At 44.3% G+C, this 15,473-nt stretch overlaps 1 protein-coding gene across 2 annotated transcripts in view; it reads right to left on the reverse strand.

Annotated features, from left to right (window-relative positions):
- Window positions 1–1,344: 1,344 nt before the first annotated feature.
- Window positions 1,345–15,473, reverse strand: part of MTMR2 (myotubularin related protein 2) — a 28,331-nt gene continuing 14,202 nt past the window's right edge. For both annotated transcript variants that reach the window (XM_083170115.1, XM_083170114.1), the window contains exons 10-16: window positions 15,234–15,422; window positions 12,685–12,870; window positions 11,354–11,560; window positions 10,220–10,312; window positions 9,927–10,040; window positions 5,194–5,370; window positions 1,345–4,299 (exon numbers count right to left, since the gene is read on the reverse strand). In XM_083170115.1, coding sequence (XP_083026241.1) covers window positions 4,150–4,299; window positions 5,194–5,370; window positions 9,927–10,040; window positions 10,220–10,312; window positions 11,354–11,560; window positions 12,685–12,870; window positions 15,234–15,422 — 1,116 coding nt within the window. In that variant the 3' untranslated portion in view covers window positions 1,345–4,149. The remainder of the gene's footprint in view (window positions 4,300–5,193; window positions 5,371–9,926; window positions 10,041–10,219; window positions 10,313–11,353; window positions 11,561–12,684; window positions 12,871–15,233; window positions 15,423–15,473) is intronic.

Below are 15,473 nucleotides of genomic sequence, written 5' to 3' on the forward strand. Positions count from 1 at the left end.
CTATGACATACTATACCAAGAAACTTTCCCCATCTTTGTGAGACTTCATATGGACTTGATCTCTTGGAAGCGACTGATTATTTTGTGGCTGGGCAGAATCCTTACTGTCAAAATGAATATTCTTCCTCCTCCAGAAAATTCAACAGAGCATTACCGGCTTTATTTGGAATGACAAACCCAAGATGATCATTGTTCTTAAAAAGTCAATTCCTGCAGGCGGTAGGGGCCTTCCTGATTTTAACCTTTTAACCCACTTCTCCCATATTGCTTCCTCTTCCCTGGATCATACCCTTGGCTTAATATTGAAGCCAGTTTCATAGGCTCCCCGGACCTGTCCCCTCCTTATGCGGCTTACACAAGAAAAAAAAACATCCACCCCCTTCCAGTCTCCCTCTTAAATTCCTTCTATACTTGTGGACTGTATATGTGAATACATTTTCCATTACCTCCCCCTATATCACCATTCATGGCCATAGGGAATAACCCCCATTTTCCAACAGGCCTACAACTGACCCACATGGTACACTGGATACATCTGGGCCTTCTGTTCCCTGTGGACTTTAGTGCGCATGGGTGCTGGTTCTCCCTTTCGTAGTTACAATTAAAAACTTCAGGCCAACCTCTCAACCTTAGAGCTTTTAGCCATTCAGCTCCAACTTTATGGAACTCACTTCCCCGCACAGTTCGAGAGGCCCTCACTCTATAATGCTTCAAAAACAGACTCAAGACTTTCCTGTTTACTCAAGCATTTCCTTCATTCCCTTGAGTATTTTTTATGAAAAGTTTTTCTGTACTTCATTGTTCCTGTGCTGTATTACATTCATTCTATCTGTTAAGATCCTTGAGTCTATTAAAGAAAGAGCGCTATATAAATACAATTATTATTATTATTTTACCATCCCTCCTCGACCGGGCATTTTCTGCAATTGAATATACAGTATTCCTTACTATGTTTACGACCATGGCCATATGTTTGCTCAAACTGGACATGGCTTTCTCCCAAAGGCTCCACCCACCCTTGACCCATGTGCGACAATGTACTTCCTTCTCTTTTGCCCTGTCGTTTGTTTTTGTACTTCCAGTTACAGTAGGTAGCCCTCTATTCCACCCTCAATACCCCACCCACCACTTTCTTTATTTTTTTCCTCTTTGTTCCTGGTTCCATTGCTGTTTTCTAATTACTGTATTTTTCACATTTGAAAATACGAGCTCGTTGTTGATACTGTCTGGATTCAGTTGTTTACTTTGTTCACGTTTATGAGCGCTCTAAATAAAGGTTTGAGATTAAAAAAAAAAAATAAACAACCAGGATAGGCCATTGCAGAAATAACAAAGCACAACAGCTTGGAGTAGTTTGGTTTATTAAGACTTCAGAACCCCCATGAGTCTACAGTGGTGTAAGTAATGTACAAAACACCTGATAGGTATACAGGATATACACTGTAATAGGCACTTATAGGAGGACAGCAATCACAGTAATCTGTAATATAAATTAGCAAGTGCTGTAATCACTGATGTATATAGTGTTATTTGCAGACTGGGCGTGTCTGCTATAATGCAATTCAGGGCCTTCAGACAGCAAAAGGGGACACTCATCCTTAAATGTAGGAATACGTTAGAAAAAAATACATTTAATCAACAAAACAGAGACCGATTTGTAATAACGTCAGCAGGCATTCTACTAGCTGTAACAAACACATGTGACTGTAAGTCAGGAAGGGGCTAGGGCAGCCTGATGGTCATCATTGCTGCACAGCCTCCAGTTTAAGTAGCGAAGACAGAACATTACAGTTGGACAGAACATTACAGTACACAGAACGTTCGTTAAATGGCAGCAGCTGTAACACGGTAGGCACTTTCCCTGTCTGTAATTACAGCCCCCCCCAAAATAAATACAATAACTCATTTAAAAAAGAAAAAGTGAACATTATTGTGTTACTTCAAATTCATGTAGTTAAAAGTTGTATTATAAAATGCCTCAATTTCAGTCAAGTAAACACACAGGTGTGAAGCACCACAAAAGAGGCACCATTACAATAACTGCAGTTTCATCAGTGCAATTCTATGAAGGCTTCTGGAACTCTTGCTTGTGAATGAGCCCAGGAAAGATGGCGACATTCCGTGCACTCACCATTGCTGGAGGCTTCTGCTTTCCATTACAGGTATGCGGTGTCACATGACTTCTGGCCAATCCCCAGACCCACACCAGAGGGTGGCTTACTATTGGACGAAGCATGACTGGAAGGGCAATGGTAATATGCATTTACCTGCCCTGTGCTTATCCGACTAGATTTTTTTCAAGGGCATTGGGTACTATTTGGGCTGCCACAAATGTGTGGATAGATCAACCCCAAGTATGTGGCTAGGAGTTCACCTCTATATAATAATAAACAATATATATCTCCAGTGCTGACTATGCATATCTATGGGATTGACTTAACAGTATTTCTTATGCTGGGCATACATGCTACACTTATCTGTCCGAACTGCCCGATATCAGCAGATCGCCAAAATAATTGTAGCGTATATGGGGACGACCAATCCAGACATGACGATCGGATTGGCCACCATGGTAAACCGATGCAATATTTTTTAAGCGGCAAGTCGGCTACATCGGGCAGTGTCTGCCCCGCCGCAGCAGACCAACTCCCATTTCCCCTGTTCCTTCACACTTCTATTTCACGTGGTATCCGGATGACGACACCAAGTCGTACATGTGCTAGGTCAACGCTGAAAAAAGTTAAACACTACCACGGTGGACATGAGCATGGTAGTTTTGGGCCCACGTAAACAGGTGTCGTCACTGACTACGTGATAAAGTCGACATTTTGCTTGTGTCAACATTTTGACCGTCAACCTAGACAGATGGGAGTTCTATTGAAGATGGTAAGTTGCTCATAGCAACCATTTAGTAATCTACTTCTTGTTTTGCACCTTCTAGAAGATAACAGATGGAATCTGATTGGTTGCCCATAGCAACATCACATGTTAGTAAATAAACCGCATTGTTTGCGAGATGACACCCATTTCATTTTACATTGATGGCTTTCAAACGGCATTTTGATTCCTTTCTTACATATGGCAAATCAGGGGGACATTCGGCTCATTAGAAAGTGTCAGAAAACATATGGCTAATATTTAATAAATATCCCAAATATCCTGGACTCTGACATCTCCTGTTGTGTCTGCGTATAGTAAGAACTGGATATTTTAAGATACAGATTTTCATGACTTCCCTTTCAGAAATAAGCAGCAAACATGCAATGTGCATAGGGAGTTCCCACTGGCCGGTATGCAGCCGTGGTACCATCAACTGGTCGCTATGACGACAGCATCCAGTACTGCTCTGCATCCAAGTGCAGAACAGATCAAAGCAACGGATCAAGCCGCAAACGTGTTATACTATATTCTAATAGGCATAAGGTCACTAGGTCAACTCAATTAAGGTTGACATACATTGGGTCGAACACTTAAGGTCAACAAGGCTTAAGTCAACACCTGGAATAGGTCTACGTGGCTAAGGTCGACAGTCAAAAGATGACATGAGTTTTTCACATTTTTTTGAGCCGCCTTGTGCCGACAGGCGGAATTTCATACTCTACCATCCACTAGGGCATAGAGGGAGAATCTAACAGTGCCCGAAGCTTGGCGAGGTGACGCGGTACACTTAGAAGTGCCCATGTTGACTAGGTTGTCATTTCGGACAACAAAAACGTGAAAAACTTGACCTTTTGACATTGAACTTCCCATTGTCAACCTAATGTTTTTGTGGACCTTCTGACCCCACCGACCCAAGCCCAGTCAACCTTCAGTGATCCACCCAACGTATGTCAACTTTAACCAAGTCGACCCTATGACCCTTATATGTCAGTGCTGTGTACAATCATATGTTTAGACCTGAACAGATACAATACCGAGGTCAGAACATATGGGATCTGGCAGTGAGTTCGCACCCGCAATCAGTAGTGTTATCGTTTCCTACAATATTATCAATGTTTGTGTTATTTACATCGCATCATTCTATATGGCGTCTTTTTAAATAATAAATATAGCAACTTAGTCTTGTTCATCGCACCAGCAGGTTAAGTTGTCCGTCCTTGGGCAAATCTTCAGATTTTTTTTTTTTTTTTTTAAATGAAATCCCATGAGTTACACAACTGTCTGAGTGACGGACGGCACGGACCCTCCTCTCTCCGAGGACAGGGAGCGACTGCTCAGCTCTTGCTGAAGCTCCTCCAGTTTTTTCTGTAGTTCCGTGCGCTTGGCAAGTAAATCCTTACAGCGGCTGTTGGTAGTGTCCTGCGAGAAAAGGGGAGAGGAATCAGTCCAGTGTTAGAGGCAGACGTGCGCCAAAGGGCCAGGGTAGAATTGAACATGGGCCTCAACAACAATTTTCGGTGGAGTCAGTAGAATGGTGTCGGAGGAGAAAACCAAATCTGATCATGTTCTTTCTGTACGCTGAATTATATGCATCTACAGTGCCTTGCAAAAGTATTTTCTGCTTTATGCCCCATACGCACGGTGGCAGATGAGCTTTGTGCTGAGCAACACAATCGCTCAGCACACAGCGCTGCGTTAGCGCTGTGTGCTGAGCGATCTGTCTCCGCCCATGTTCTCAATAGAGAGAACATGGGCGATGACTAGATTTTCAAGCATGCTTGAAATATCTAGTCCGGCAATCGCTATGGGGCACACACACACACACAGACAGCGATGTGTGCTTCATTTCTAAACAATCATGTCATAAATGGGGCTTAAATCCCCCCGTGTGTATGCCCCTTTAGACTCACCGTCACTAAATTCAGTCTGATACTTCTTTACCACCCGAGCCCTGGGTCTGACGCGAGATTTGTAACAACGTTCCAAACTCGGTCAGATCTGGAGCTGGCCCCTTTCCACCGCGGCTCTGACTTACCAGGTCAGAACGGTTTACACAGCACACGGGCGCAGTAGCCGTGGTCACATGAGAGCACGCTTAGGGAAAGCATCACTCTCTCTATTGTTACTCTCATTAGATTTAGTTAATACATAAGAGGATACTGGCCCCATTCTAGACCATTTTATTTTCTTCTAGTGTTTTGACAATAATAATCCCTAACTGGCACTATTGGCTTAATACACTTTCTAGCAGATGATCGTCCATTACATCTGTGGACGAAAAAAAAAAAAAGGACAGGTCAGTATTCCTTCTACCTGTGATTGAGTCCTTGGGTTCCACCTTATGTAGTATTCTGCCCACAACTGCAGGTGTCTAGTGCTGGTCACTGGATACAGGACATGGTCAGAGTAGTCCACAAATAAAGGATTGGTGAAATCTTCAAGCTGGCTGTTAATATAGGACCATACAGAGACCGTCTCATGCGGCAGAGACTAATAAAAAAAAAATGATGAGCAATTAAGAATCTCTTGATTTAATACTGTACTGCTGCATCATTAAAGGGGTCTTTAAATTGTTTTAAATCCTCTTCATTCCCAATCAGTTATCCAACTTCCATTCCCCGGGACATTTATCTCTTGCTCTAAGTAGCAGGGATCTGGTGCTCAAACATAACCAAGACCACGGCCACTCATTATAGAAGGAGAGATCCAAGTCTTAGCAGCCATTATGTCTGACCTCCCCTATCATGGAGGGAGCAGTACGAATATCAAGAGGGGAGAGCATTTAATAAGCTTCTTACATAAAGTATATTAGTTACAGTGGGCAAACATTGTCACTTCTGCAGATGTTTACGTATATACAATCAATGCACATTTCATCTCAAGCAGATATTTGGCTTAAAATAAAGTAAATCGCAGGAAAGAAAAAGGATGTGAGTGTTTGCACTAGACTCTGGAACGAAGAAAGGTCTCGATGGCGCTGAACTGGTATGTCCCTCCAAATATGTGTTGCTCGTGATATAGGGCAAATAGGTATATGAAAAAAAAACGTATTAGAATTTTTAAAAGAATAAACGAGGGTGGTTAAGGGTGTGATACAAGTGTGTAAAGGTATCTTTTTAAGGGGTCCACCCGTGCAGTTAGAAAATGGCTGGAATACCAAGGTAGTTGAACAGTGTCCTAAATGGTGTACCGTACTCACTGTATATACAGGAGCTTGACGCCTATAAAGGTTTCTTTTGCTGACACACAATGCGAAATGTCCAGATATCAAAAATAGGTGCCTACCGTACTCACTGCATGTAGGTAGGATAAACATATAACGGTTTCTTTGAATGTAGCCAGGTCTCTCAAATTCTTATCAGCCCCATCCCAGGGGTGTACAGTATATACAAAGAGAGGAGGAGGACCGGTCTCAATAAAAGGATTTATTACTGGTACAACTGATATGTGGCCAATTGGCCAATAGCCACAAACATAGTCCAATAAACACAATAAAAACAAAGATAAAAGCACTCACTTCTCTGCCAACATGTTTCGGCGGTCACAGCCGCCTTTTTCAAGGTGAAAAAGGCGGCTGTGACCGCCGAATCATGTGTTTATTGGACTATCTGTTTGTGGCTATTGGCCAATATCAGTTGTACCAGTAATAACTCCTTTTATTAAGACCGGTCCTCCTCCTCTCTTTGTATATACTGTACACCCCTGGGATGGGGCTGATAAGAATTTGAGAGACCTGGCTACATTCAAAGAAACAGTTATATGTTCATCCTACCTACATGCACAGTGAGTATGGTAGGCACCTATTTTTGATATCTGGACATTTCGCATTGTGTGTCAGCAAAAGAAACCTTTATAGGCGTCAAGTTCCTGTATATACTGTACAGTGAGTACGGTACACCATTTAGGACACTGTTCAACTACCTTGGTATTCCAGCCATTTTCTATCTGCACGGGTGGACCCCTTAAAAAGATACATAGGACATACCAGTTCAGCGCCATCAAGAGCTTTCTTCGTTCCAAAGTACCTGCCAGTGAGGAGTTCCTAGTGTTCCTCCATTTGGGTCGGTGGCTGCAAGGACAGATAGCGCCTTGGGACTTTTCTACACTTTTTGTTTTCTGTTTGCACTAGACTCCTCCAACTGTGCCTTAGTAGAGATACAATTTATTTATTAACAGTCTCTTATATAGCGCACACATATTCCGCAGCGCTTTAAAAATAATATTTGAACATTCACATCAGTCCCTGTACCAGTGGAGCTTACAATCTATATTCCCTACCACATGTACACGCACACGCAGACATTCTAGGGTTAATTTTGTTAGGAGCCAAATAACCTATCAGTATATTTATGGATTGTGGGAGGAAACCGGAATACCCGGAGGAAACCCACGCAAGTACGGGGGGCACTGCTTACATATTGATGAATGGTTGGTGGAGGTGTAGAAAACAGTAAAGAACGTAATTAACACAGAATCTAGGTTGACATTAGTGAAGCCTTTCAATTTGGACTTTGCTTTTCATTCGATTTCACATTCGATCTGCACTTTTTGCATTTGATTCAATATGGATTTCACAGTGCACGCATTCGAGTTACTGGATCAAATTCGATATTTCCTTGCCTGCACAGTCTATTTTTGTTTTCGATACAGAGAAAACGGGAGCGCATTGAATCGAATGTGGATTGAAAGCGTCTTAATAACCGTTCGATTTTGCTTCTATAAGCAAAATCAAATCCAAAACCTGTCAAAATTGAATTGTGCGTACATCCCCAAAAATGATCCTGGAATAATTTCCTTGGTCTATAAGAACGGCAGCTGGCTGAGATATACTAGTCTCTGGGCCTCCGATGGTTTACTGCTGTCTAAAAATTGCTTAGCAAGCAGACAAACCCAGTCAGCTTAGTGCAGCCACTTGTATCATGATGGTGTTTATGTTAAATCACACAATGTATCCTAGTGTAATACTAATCTGATACAATTATATTCTGGGCTGTGTTCCCAACATTAGCAGACTAGGAGGATACAATGCAAATATTGTCCTGTGGCTAATGTGATCTGATGGATTCGTTCTAGCTTATAAATAGTACAGGGAGATAGTGTTTACATCCGAAGTAAGACAGCCGAACAGGACAAAGTTAGGTGAGAAGTGTCCCTGTTCTGGTGCAGAAGAAGCCAATTCTACTTTCACAGCAATGTGCTGGTGCGGATGAGAGGGTGGATGAGTGCACGGGGATATTACAGAATTATAGGGAAGTAAATCCCTTTGCTGCTAATGTTAGATTGATAGGAGTACCCTTTTGCCAAAGGGCAGTGCAGGCTTACTCAGCCACAATGAGTTAGGATGGGGAAAAAAAAATCTTACTTGCACCGTTGTGTACATGTTCAGGTCAGTGCAGAGGTCGGGGTGCCCAGGGGACCGAGTAAGGGCTTCGGGGGCATGTCTCCATCTGTTTGACTATAGTCGGCCCGGTTTGTGTGTGCTGTCGTTGGGGGCACCATGAAAGTGCCATTCGCAGAAAATTTATTTTGCCCGTCCAATGGCTCCGCTAGTTGATTCAGAATGCCTCGCCGGAACGGTTCATCAACGTGTAAGCAGTGCCCTAGGAAAGGGGTATCCCTACAACAATAGTACCGTACAATACTAATGATGCAATATTTTATTGTATCTATGGCAAACTAGATTCACAGAGGACATATATACGGTGTATTGGAGTTAGCCTCTGCTCCTCTCTCCCCTTCAAACCACAAATTCAGCACCTCTCACATCACCCTGGATGCTGCAAAGACCCTCATCCACTCACTGGTCATCTCCAGCTATCTGGCCTAGCTGACAAATGCCTCTCTCCACTCCAGTGGGTCCTCAATGCTGCACCCCAACTAATCTTCTTAGCCAAATGTACTACGTCCACCTTCCCTCTTACAAAAGCCGTACACTGGCTCCCCTTCCTTTTCCAAATAAAGTTCAAGCTTCTCACACTCACTACGAAGCCCTCATTCCGCTTTAATTTAAATCGGACCTTATCTCCCTTTCCATTTGCCCTCTTCACTCATCGAATACACACCACCTCTCCAGCCAAACGGTTACTTCCTCCCACTCCTGCCTCCAAGATTTCGGCCATGGTGCTCCCCTACCTCTGGAATTCTCTACCTCTCCCCATCAGACTCAACTTTCCTTCAAAACTGCAAGTGGGTTCTGAAGACCCACTTCTTCATCAACACCATCCGTGTATCTCATCTTAACCTTCTGCCCCATGCTGCCTTCTACGCCATCTGTGTCAACCCTGTCTTTCTACACCTCCCCTTTAAAACGTAAGATCTCGCGAGCAGGGCCCTTCCCCCATGTGCTTTTGCCTCTCTTTGGATACCTCTAAAAGAGCACCTGACCCACGGATTCTGCCACCCTGAAGCATATTTAAATTTTGCGTCTGCTGCAGTGATGTTTTTTTTATCATGTACTTATCCTACATGGTCTTATACTTGAAATTAGGGAAGCCAATCCCTGAGCATTTTTTCAATCCCGAGATTAGGGATTGAAAAATACTCAGTCCCGGGAGTAGCTTCCCTAAAAATAAAAAAAACCTGCCTGGCTGTCCCGCATATTTACTTACATGTGCGGTGCTGCCGGGAGCTAGGTGGTGCGGCTGGGAGCTGTTGGGCAGGCGATATTGCCGGGAGCCGAGTGTGTGCCTTAGCTGTTTGCATGGGATCTGGGCAGGAGTCAGGTCGCAGCAAGTGGGGCGGGTGGGCAGCGCACCATGACCTCACCGCACTGCCGGGGATGGGAGAAGCCAGGCAGCACCTGAGTGGGTGCTCAGAGGCTGCCCGGCATTAGACTGCACACGCGCAGTCTAATCCTGAAATACCGGAATTGGAAACTCCAGTCCAGGGATTTAAATCCAGGCATTTTGGGCGCCAAATCCCGGAATCGTGCCAACCTACTTGAAATGCTGTTACTGAAACACTTTGTTAGGAACTGCAGAACCCTTGTGGCATAATATAAATCAAGGATGATAATACAGAAGTGGGTCTAAGACTCCTGAGCCTACCTCGTGTACTCTCTGCTGCTCGCTGTTACAGAGGAACGTCCCAAACAAACAGCTGTAGAGATGATCCAGAATGGTCAGGAGAAAATGCTCATTAAATTCGAATGCATGTGGGAACTGTGGACAAGAGAAATTAATGAAGAAGATCACAAACACGTAGCGAACTAAAAAGAAGAAACTATGAAAAAGATATTAGTAATAAAATGTGAGTTCATCATTCTGCGAGATGGCATAAACATGACAACACGAGAGTCAATGTACATACATGTATACAGGTAAGGATATTCACTACTCACCTGTCTCGTCATTTGCCAAACGCAGTCGATAAACTGCAGGAACACGGGGGACCTGTCGGCGTCCGCGTGGTTCTTGTCACCGTGACCAATCCTCTTCGATGAAACAAAGACATTTTTTTTACATCGTGACCGACATGAAAAAGCGTAAAAGCAAAAAATAAGAATAGAGACTAATTGTTCTAAAACACTTCAACGATCTTTGACCACGTGGATTAAAAAACTTCCCATTCCTCACATTTGGGGGTTACTCTGCATTTAATGGCAACTATTATAAAACATACATATACAATGATGCTAAAAAATAGACAATACAATAATAAAATAAAAACTGTTGCAAATCAACAGCTCTATAAGTTGAAGGACATTTTCAGTCTAACGCTGGCGTCTAACTTCCGTTACGGTCGATCTGGACGCGGTCGACTCTCTTTAGGCGTCTAATCTAGACATGGTAGATCTGTCAACCGGATACCCTGGTCAGTGTTATGTGCAACAATGGTGAGAATCTGGCAGTGATCTTGAGGCTAGAGGGGGTAGTGATACCCGATTCTGTTTGTGCATATGGACTATCACCATCAGAGCTGCAATCAGGAATTTTAGGGCCCGGGACTTATTTCCAGTCCGGGTCCCCCCTCCTCACTTGACTTACTCGCTTGGGTCATGCTCCCCCATCTCCACTTCCGCTGAGCCACAGCCTGGAGCGCAGGCTTCTTCAACTCAGGATGGCGGCGGCCAATTAAAATACAGCACCGGCTGGTGAGCCAATCAGAGCGGCTGCAGGTATACAAGCTCTGATTGGCTCACCAGCCGGTGCAGCATTTTAATTGTCCGACAGCGTCCTGGGTTGAATAAGCCTGCGCTCCGGGACCTGCTTTGTTCAGCGCACTGAGCGCAGTGCAGGCAGTCAGAAGGGTTGCGATGGGCAAAATGAGCTACCCGTGCCCTTCCAGAGGCCGGGGCCCAGGACAGCTGTACCCACAGCCCCCCCATTGGTGGCCCTGATCACTTCTGTTTCACACATGTTGTCTCAGTAGACCGTAGACATTCTTTATTTGTAACTACCCAAGGACAGTAGACACTTCGGCAGCACTTTATTACATCTGATCACTGTATACTGCAGAAAGGAATTCCACTCACAGTATAGAACTTGTGCCCAAAGCTCAGCCACTCCTTCTCCACCAGCACCTCAAACCCTTGGATGGTCCGATAGTAGCCATCCAGCATGAGCATAGACAAGGATGTGAGCTGTGCGGTGCGGTCCCAGCCATCGCTGCAATGGACAACTACGGAAGTCTTCCCCGATTCCACCTTGTCTGCGATTCTCAGAGCACCAGCAAGAATGTACTGGAAGGCAAATCATACAAAGATGGATGAATCAACGAGATCGATACCTTTCTATACATGTATCTATGTGGTCGCTGCGCCTGTCGCTGATGACCCTTTAAAGCTTAGCCAAATTCAAGAGAGGAGACATCAAAGTCTATGAAGGCCATACAGAGTATACTGCTCAACTAACGCTCTCCCCAAAGCTATTCCATGTACTGTATGCGGCTACACTGCAGGGCGACACCCAAAGGTTGCACTTTCCGATGCAGATTTTTCCATGCAGCTCCTGAGGCTGTTACGCCATGGGATAACTCAGATTCCAGGCACACTGGTATAGGACACAGGGGAAATGGCTGACCCCAGGATTGCCATGATGTCCTAAAGGAAGATCTGACACTGCCTCCTGCCCCTCTTCCCATTATGCCACATGAAGACCAGCCATCACTGCCTCTTGCCAGTCCTAGCATTATGCCACATGAAGAGCAGTTATCACTGCTTCTTGCCCCTCCTCACATTATGCCACATGAATAGCTGCCATCACTACCTCTTGTCCCCCTTGCATTGTATCAAGATTCCAAAGATTAGCGCATTCGTTTCCTGAAATATCTGTGCTGCTGTGGAGCTGTGATCCTAGTCATATACACCTTAAACATGATCCAATAGACCTGGGTATTAATACCAGCACTTTCTGTCACCGCTTTTACGGATATAAGGGTTCCTTGGTTACCATTTGAGTGCCAAGTGAGTTTGTCAAAATTGGTGTAAAAATTGGCAAACATTTTTATTCATCCTAATGACATGTAATGTTTACCTTATATAGGAAATATCATGTATTTTTACACAACACGTTGTATTTGAATTTATATAACAAATGTGAGTGACGCTGGTGTTTTTAGTGGATATTTCGAACAGACGTTGGCACTCAAAGGGTTAATAACGCTACAATAGTGCAGTGTGTCTACGATTACAAATTGGTAAAAAGGAATAGTGACAGGTCTGCTGGTCTTTATGCTATAATGTCATACGCAGAGCACACTGACCCAGTAGATGAAGAACACGAATGCCACACTCTTCATGGCAGGACCTAGAGACCCCTCTACAAATCCCCTTTAGGCTTTCCCCCTGTAGTTCGTTACACAGACCTTAATGTGCTCCAGCCAGTGGGTGGACTCCAGGTTAGACAGCCAGTGGGATTCCTGAATGATGGGATAGGAGATCTCCTTCAGTTTTCTCAGAGATTCCCTCATAACATGGATATTGTGGATGTCCAGGAAGATCAGCTCTGCATTTTGGTATGCATCCTCGCTCTCGAACCCTCCACCCTTTGCCTGTACAGCACACAGGGGACATCACTGTGTATCCATCATTGTTATTACTATACACAAAATATGTCTGGAATATTCCACGTCAAACACGGCTCCATGGCTCTAGATCACCTGTGCAATTGGAAGTGTTCTTCCCCCTCCACGCCCTAACATTCCTCACTCATAGGGGCAGATGTATTAAGCCTTAACAAGAGATAAATGCAAGAGTGATAAGGAGAGATAAACATCCAGCCAATCAGCTCCTTACTGACTTTTTTCAAACACAGGCTGTAACATGGCAGTTAGCAGGTGATTGGCTGGACGTTTATATCTCCTTATCACCCTTACATTTATCTCTTGTTAAAGCTTAATACATCTGCCCCAGAGCGAGGAAATACAACCAGAATCAGTTACTCAAACAGTACCACCGAGGAGTCCTGGAAGTAGGACCTCCCAACCTTTTAGTCTTTATGGAGCCTGAAGAAGTGGAGCTCTCCACTCCAACCAGGACTTTACTATAGCCACAGACGCCAGAGTTGGACTGGAACACAGGTGTAATGGGGAAATGCCTGGAGGACCCTTTTGCCTGAGGTCAATACCACCTCCCAGTAACTTGTTGGACCAGGATCATGGATAAACTGGAATGCTTGGGTTTGTTTCTATAGAAACTACACCAAGAATATTCCTCCAGTCAATCGAAATCTGTGGCCCTGACGCACCATTATCACCCTCCTTTATAAAAGGGCCTTGATCGTTATCTTCAATAGTTGGCCAAGTCCCTTTTGGTGGTGAATGACAAAAACCTGTAAGCTTAGGCCCCTTATTCTGAAACTGGACTCTACTACAAATCTGGCCCTCCTTTTATGGTGTCCAAAAACATAAAAAGGCAGTGGTTCCCAAACCTGGTCACCAAGTACCCCCCAACAGTGCACATGTTCCAGGTCTCCATGAAGATTTACAAGTAAAAAAATTCCACCTGTGGATCTATTTAAAATGCGTCAGTGAGTAATTTTCCAGGTCACCTTTTGGGTGACCTGGAAAATGTGAAATGTTAAGGGTTTGGGAAACACTGACATAATTGAGAAAGGGAGCAGGACAGTATGAAGATTTTACATATGACGAAGGTCAAAGAATTATTTGGACAACTCAGAGTGGACATGTTGGGACCAACATATGAACCCCAGAGATCTGTATTCCTCATTTTTGCTTTTGTGAAGCGATTTGTCTAGAACAGTTTCTAATTGAGCTGCTTTAAACCCCCCCACATCTTAACAGGATATACAGATCGAGCCGCTGTCATTCAGGCAGGGGATGATGGAAGATTTCCCAGCCGCCATACCCCGGAAGGGGACACACGCGTGCATCCCCTTACAACGGAGCTCCCCACCAGTCCCCACCGCCTCCCTAACCCAGCAATCCCTTCAGGGAGACGGGCAGGGATCGCATCTCCTGCTGAAACAAAACTGGGACGCGCGCCCCAATCAGATGGAGCGCCGGAGCACCAGCGGGGGCGGTCTGGCGAGCCCCGGTGCTGAGCGACAGGCGCTACATCTGTACTAGTGGCCAAATAATCTTGTCTGACTCGTTGGTGCGCACCTCAAAGCCGTTTTTGGGAAATTAACTTAGAAATTGAAAAACCACCAAGGTTCATTTTCCCTTGATTGATGATCTGGGAAACAGATGACAAAGGAACAACACACACCTGATTTCATTGCTGTCATTGAATATGAATGCAAACACATTCAAACATTATGGTGGAGGCTTTAAACAATTAGGAATAATTGGAGATATACATATACCCCACACACACACACACACACACACACACACACACAGCACATTACACATATATACGTAGCACACCTCACACTTACACATTGGACAGACACACACCACACCACATGCAGTACAACACAAACCCACATTCTACAACACACCCAAAAACAGTACAACACACACAGACATTGCACAGATACACACAGCACACATATATACACACACCTCACACAATTACACATTGGACAGATACACAAAACACAAAATAAATGCATCATAGGCGCTAAATCTCAGGAGTGGATGTGGAATTCATCAACACACAAGCTATCAAGTCAGCAGTGGTGTGTTTCAAACACCACCACCACCACCACACCTGATTTCATTGCTGTCATAGAGTATCAATGCAAACACTCTAACATTATGGTGGAGGTTTTCACAAATTACAATCTTGGGCCTCTGGCACAGCATAAGACAAAATTTTACAGCAATTTTGGAAATGAAAAAGGTTTTCCTGGGCACCGCCGTGCAGGTCAGCTAGGACAACTATATACAGAAGCGGAGAATGTACTCTTGTGCTGGAAACTGGCAAAAATAATGTTCTGAGAAAATACCTTATTTGCCACAGCATTGACGCTAGGTCTTGCGTCGAAGATGAAGATTTTGTGTGACTGTGCGTTGGCGTCCATGACAGACTGTAGGTACTTCTCATCCTCCTTACACCTCTTCACATTCACCCCCAACAAGGGCTGGCTGCAGCGTATGATGGTAGCCTGACTTTCCGGGTGAATCCAGGATAATACCTGTATGGTACAGAGACTCCATTACTGCGGCTCGGCTATACGCAGCCTTAC

The sequence above is a fragment of the Crinia signifera genome, chromosome 2 (genome assembly GCF_055691185.1).
Source record: "Crinia signifera chromosome 2, ASM5569118v1, whole genome shotgun sequence".
Taxonomy (NCBI): Eukaryota; Metazoa; Chordata; class Amphibia; order Anura; family Myobatrachidae; genus Crinia; species Crinia signifera.